The sequence below is a fragment of the Rhinopithecus bieti genome, unplaced genomic scaffold, assembly GCF_001698545.2.
Source record: "Rhinopithecus bieti isolate Rb0 unplaced genomic scaffold, ASM169854v2 scaffold_25940, whole genome shotgun sequence".
In the NCBI taxonomy this organism is placed as follows: domain Eukaryota; kingdom Metazoa; phylum Chordata; class Mammalia; order Primates; family Cercopithecidae; genus Rhinopithecus; species Rhinopithecus bieti.
The window spans coordinates 1,121,868-1,126,517 of NW_016811810.1; the positions used below are offsets into that span (position 1 = coordinate 1,121,868).

Genomic DNA, 4,650 nt, shown 5'->3' on the forward strand with positions numbered 1-4,650 from the left:
GTGATCCGCCCGTCTCGGCCTCCCAAAGTGCTGGGATTACAGGCTTGAGCCACCGCGCCCGGCCAAACACACTTTTCAAAAGACGACATAAACATGGCCAACAAGCGTATGAAAAAATGCCCAATATCACTAATCGTTAGAGAAATGCAAATCAAAACCACAATGAGATGCCATCTCACACCAGTCAGAATGTCTATTATTAAAAAGTCAAAAAATTAACAGATGCGAGGTTGTGGAGAAACAGGAACACTTAAGACACTGCTGGTGGGAATGTAAATTACTTCAGTCACTGTGGAAAGAAGTTTGGCGATGTCTCAGAACTTAAAACATAAGTAGCATTTGACCCAGCAATCTCTGCACTGGGTACACACCCAAAGGAATATAAATCTTTCTACCATAAAGACACATGCATGCTTATATTCATCACAGCACTGTTCACAATAACAAGGTCATGGAATCAACCTAAATACCCATCAATGATAGACTGAATAAAGAGAACGTGGTATGTATACACTATGGAATACTATGTAGCCACAAAAACAATGAGATTATTTCATCTGCAGCAACATGGGTGGAGCTAGAGGTAATTATCATTATCTTAAGTGAACTAACACAGGAACAGAAAACCAATACCACATGTTCTCATTTATAAATGGGAGCTAAACACTCAGTACACATGGACACAATGAAGGGAACAACAGACTCTGGGACCTACTTGAGGGTAGAGGGTGGGAGGAGGGTGAGGATCAAAACACCACCTATGAGGTATTATGCTTATCACCTGGGTGCCAAATGATCTGTATACCAAGCCCTTGCACCAGCAACATGCGATCTACTTATATAACAAATCTGTACATGTACCCCTGAAACGAAAATAAAAGTTAAATGAAAAAGCCTTTATCAATAATAGTGCAGACAACTTCTGTATCTGAATAAAAATTCTAGGCTGTACATCACAGATTTTCAGAATCTTAAAATGTTAACTTTATTTATAGAATATTCTGTTCCCTATTACAAATATTAGTAAATTTGGAAATCTTATGACATAAACATTGATGGTCCACGCACAGGAGAACTGGAAATCAAATCCTGCTGAAAACTCAGGCTTACCGGACCCTGAAGACTTCCATCCTCCCTGTCAATACTGCCTCGAGAGAGTCTCACATCAGGTTTCTGAAGAAATTAAAACAAAATCAAAACAATTTCATTTTTGATTTGAAAATTATCAACAGATTCTGTATTAAATTCCTTCCCTTTTAACACAATTGTCCTCTGAATAAGAAAAGTGGAAAGTTCCCCAATTTCAAAAAAATTCCAGTGATGATGAATGAAGGCTGGCTGCCGTGGGAAGAACCGCATTCCTCTCCACACACGCACACCTTACAGACTGGCACCTGCACTGGCCCACCCAGTGCTGGAGAACCTACACTTCACTTCTACTCCAAGTAACACAGCAGGCTTCCTTCTTCACTGAGACCTGCAACCCCAGGATAAAGATACCAGGCATTACTTGCGGCTTTCTGACAGAACATGGCTTATTCGGATTTGGCTGTCTTGCCAAAGCAGCAAATGAATTCAATTACAAGACTGCTTTCCCACACTGCATCTAGAATACAGAAACCAAACAGATAAATCTAGATTTTATGTAAATAATAGTACAGAAATTTCACCAATATCAGAATAAACGAAGTAGGTTACATGTCTTTATGGTGAAGAAACAGGGCAGAAAGGCTTTTCCTCGTGACAACAACCCCGTGCTCCTGCAGCATGGGTTCCGTGGAGCCTTCAGCCACACAGTGGCTCCTGCCTCCCCTTTGCCCACCAACACTGGCCACACACTTCTGCCTGGAAAACTTCTGTTTACTCTTCAAGGCTCAGCAGACACCCTTTCTGGGCAGCATGTTTCCCAATTCAAGCAGAGCTGGTTGCTTCTTAGCCTGTGCCTTACAGGTATCTCTACATTGGCACATATCATGCACAATTACTTCCCTCATTAGAGATGGAGCATCTTGATGTCTTATTTGTCTGTGTATCTCCTATTTCCCACACCTGAACCTGCCACTGAGCACACCATCTGCAAGCACTTGTAGGGTAGGGGATCGAGAAATAAGCTTCATCTCTCCCTTCTTTTCCAATTCCAGTGCTGTAGCCCAAACCCCTTTCATTGTACCAGTTCCTACCAGGCTTTCTGCCTCTGTCTTAACTATCTCTAATGAAAGCAGGGGTCAGTGGTGGGTGCCAGGGTGTAGTAGGAAGTTGGTAAAGGACACAGCCACCATTAGAATGAGAGCGATCCTCTGATGGCTCAGAGGTAAACAGACTTTCCAGGACAGGGGCCCTGCACTGTCCTTTGCCTTCTTCCTCCCTTCCCCCTTTCTTTCCCTCCCAGGCACAGTGCCTGCAGGTAGCTGGCTAAGGTCTGAGAACAGCTTCTACCAGGAAGTGGGTAAAGGAGCTCCTGATGGCTAATCACTAAAAGGGGGTTCTGGCTGATTGCTGTTAACAGTCCTCAGGGATTCCATGTGGGAAAAGGTGAAACTTGTGTGTTGTCCCTGAATTTAGGGCAGATTTTGGCTCACTTATGGAAAAACATTCTAATAATCAGGGGCACCCTGAAACAGAATAGACAGCCCTGACAGCAGTAGCAGAGAGTAAGCAAAGAGGGCAAAAGTCACAACTTACTTGTTATCTGTTCATTCAACAGAATTACAAAACAGCTCATGTATATCAGGCCCATATCCCTAGTGCCTCGCACAGTTTCTGGCTGGTGCGCACTCAACACATCAATGTTGACTGAATTAACCTCCATGCTACCATATAAAAAAAAGATGTTCTCTTTAACGTAAAAGTATTCATTTAAAATCAATAGCTAAATATAGGTGGAAAATGACCTAAATCCTCAAATGCAGTGTTGGGTGTGGTGGTGTGTGCCTGCAATTTCACCTATTTGGGAGGCTGAGGTGGGAGGACCCCTTGAGGCCAGGATATCAAGACCAGCCTGGGCGACATAGTGAGAACTCATCTCTACAAAGAAAAAAATTTTAAAAATTAGCTGAGCATGATGGTGTGTGCCTGAGTTCCAGCTACTGGAGAGGCTGAGGTGGGGGGATGGTTTCAGCCCAGGAGTCTGAGGCTGTAGTGAGCTACCATTGTGCCACGGCACTACACCCTGGGTGACTAAGCAAGACCCCGCTCTGTTAGAACTCTGTCAATAAGTAAACCAGGAAAGTTTAGAATAAGTATTTCCGAACTCTGACGAGCATAACTTAAAACCTTGTACGGTGTTTATATGTACTATAATATCAAGGAACAATAATTTAAAAAATGAATTCTTACTGCAGATGTAATAAATATAACTAATGCCACACAGGGGAAGTCAAACCCAGAGGCATGCAGTTGGCGACTATGGCAGAAAGTATGCTGTGTCTTTTACCAGAGAGGCCTATCCCATTAGATGTGGACAGCTGTGGCTGGGTGTGAAAGAGCTCCAGAGAAAATTGAGAGGTAGGTAGTTCCTGACTTCCAGCATAGAATCTTCTCTGACAGGTAAGACAGACATGAATAGACAGAAAGGAAACCAGGCAAACACATGTAATATTTCAACCATTGATTCCAACTGGCAACTGAAGGGGAACTCACTGGGGCGGTCCTATTCCATGGAGTAGAACTCACAGATTCTATTCCATGGAATGTTGAGGTTCTGCTACTGTCTGAATGAAGAAGCAGCTTTGTGGGGCCTAAACATCCCAGATATACTTAAGAAAAATATTCCAAAACACAATGGACTTTGAGAAAAAGTACCTGAGAAGACGAGACTTCAGGCTGACAATTCACAGAACATTACTCAATGTAAATATCAAGGTCAGGAAAGATTTCGGGAAGACCAAGGAACTGTTCAAGCTTAAAAGAAACTCAAGAGATATGATAACTAAATACATCTCATGATCCAGGGCTTTTTTCTAGAAAGGACATTCTGTGGACAACTGGTAAAATATGAATAGTCTGTGGATTAGCTAACAGTATTGTATTATTGCTAATTTCCCGACATTGATAACTTGGCCGTGGTCATTTAAGAGAACATCCTTACTTTTAGGAAATTCACATTGAACTATTTAAGAATTAAAAAGTAGGATATCTGGTATTTCCTTCCAAATGGTTCAGAAAAAATGGTATGTACAAATATGCAAAGCAAATGAGGTCAAATGTTAACTGGAGACTCCAGGTAAAGGGAATGTGAGAATTCTTTGTCCCATTTTTGCAACTTTTAAAATGTCAAACTATCCTTTCCTCTTCTGCCCATTTACTTGAGGGACAAGCTGGGAGCTGGGTCTGCTTAGGGGTTTTGTTGAAGGGCTCTAAACAGAGAGTGGAGGTGATTAGGTTTGACTCTATTGTAGCAGGAAGGACAACAGTATTTTATTTTATTTTATTTTTTTATTTTTATTTTTATTTTATTTTATTTTATATTTTTTGAGACGGAGTCTTGCTCTGTCGCCCAGGCTGGAGTGCAGTGGCTGGATCTCAGCTCACTGCAAGCTCCGCCTCCTGGGATCAGTCAGTTCTCTACCTCAGCCTCCCGAGTACCTGGGATTACAGGCGCCCGCCACCATGCCCAGCTATTTTTTTTTTTTTTTTTTTTTTTGGGAAGTG

General features: G+C 42.1%; 1 protein-coding gene across 1 annotated transcript in view; it reads right to left on the reverse strand.

Moving 5' to 3' along the window:
* PTK2 (protein tyrosine kinase 2) overlaps positions 1-4,650 on the reverse strand; it is a 368,771-nt gene that overhangs the window by 29,318 nt on the left and 334,803 nt on the right. Inside the window, exon 30 of the mRNA XM_017895110.1 lies at positions 1,111-1,173. Within this exon, the coding sequence (XP_017750599.1) occupies positions 1,111-1,173 (63 nt within the window). The remainder of the gene's footprint in view (positions 1-1,110; positions 1,174-4,650) is intronic.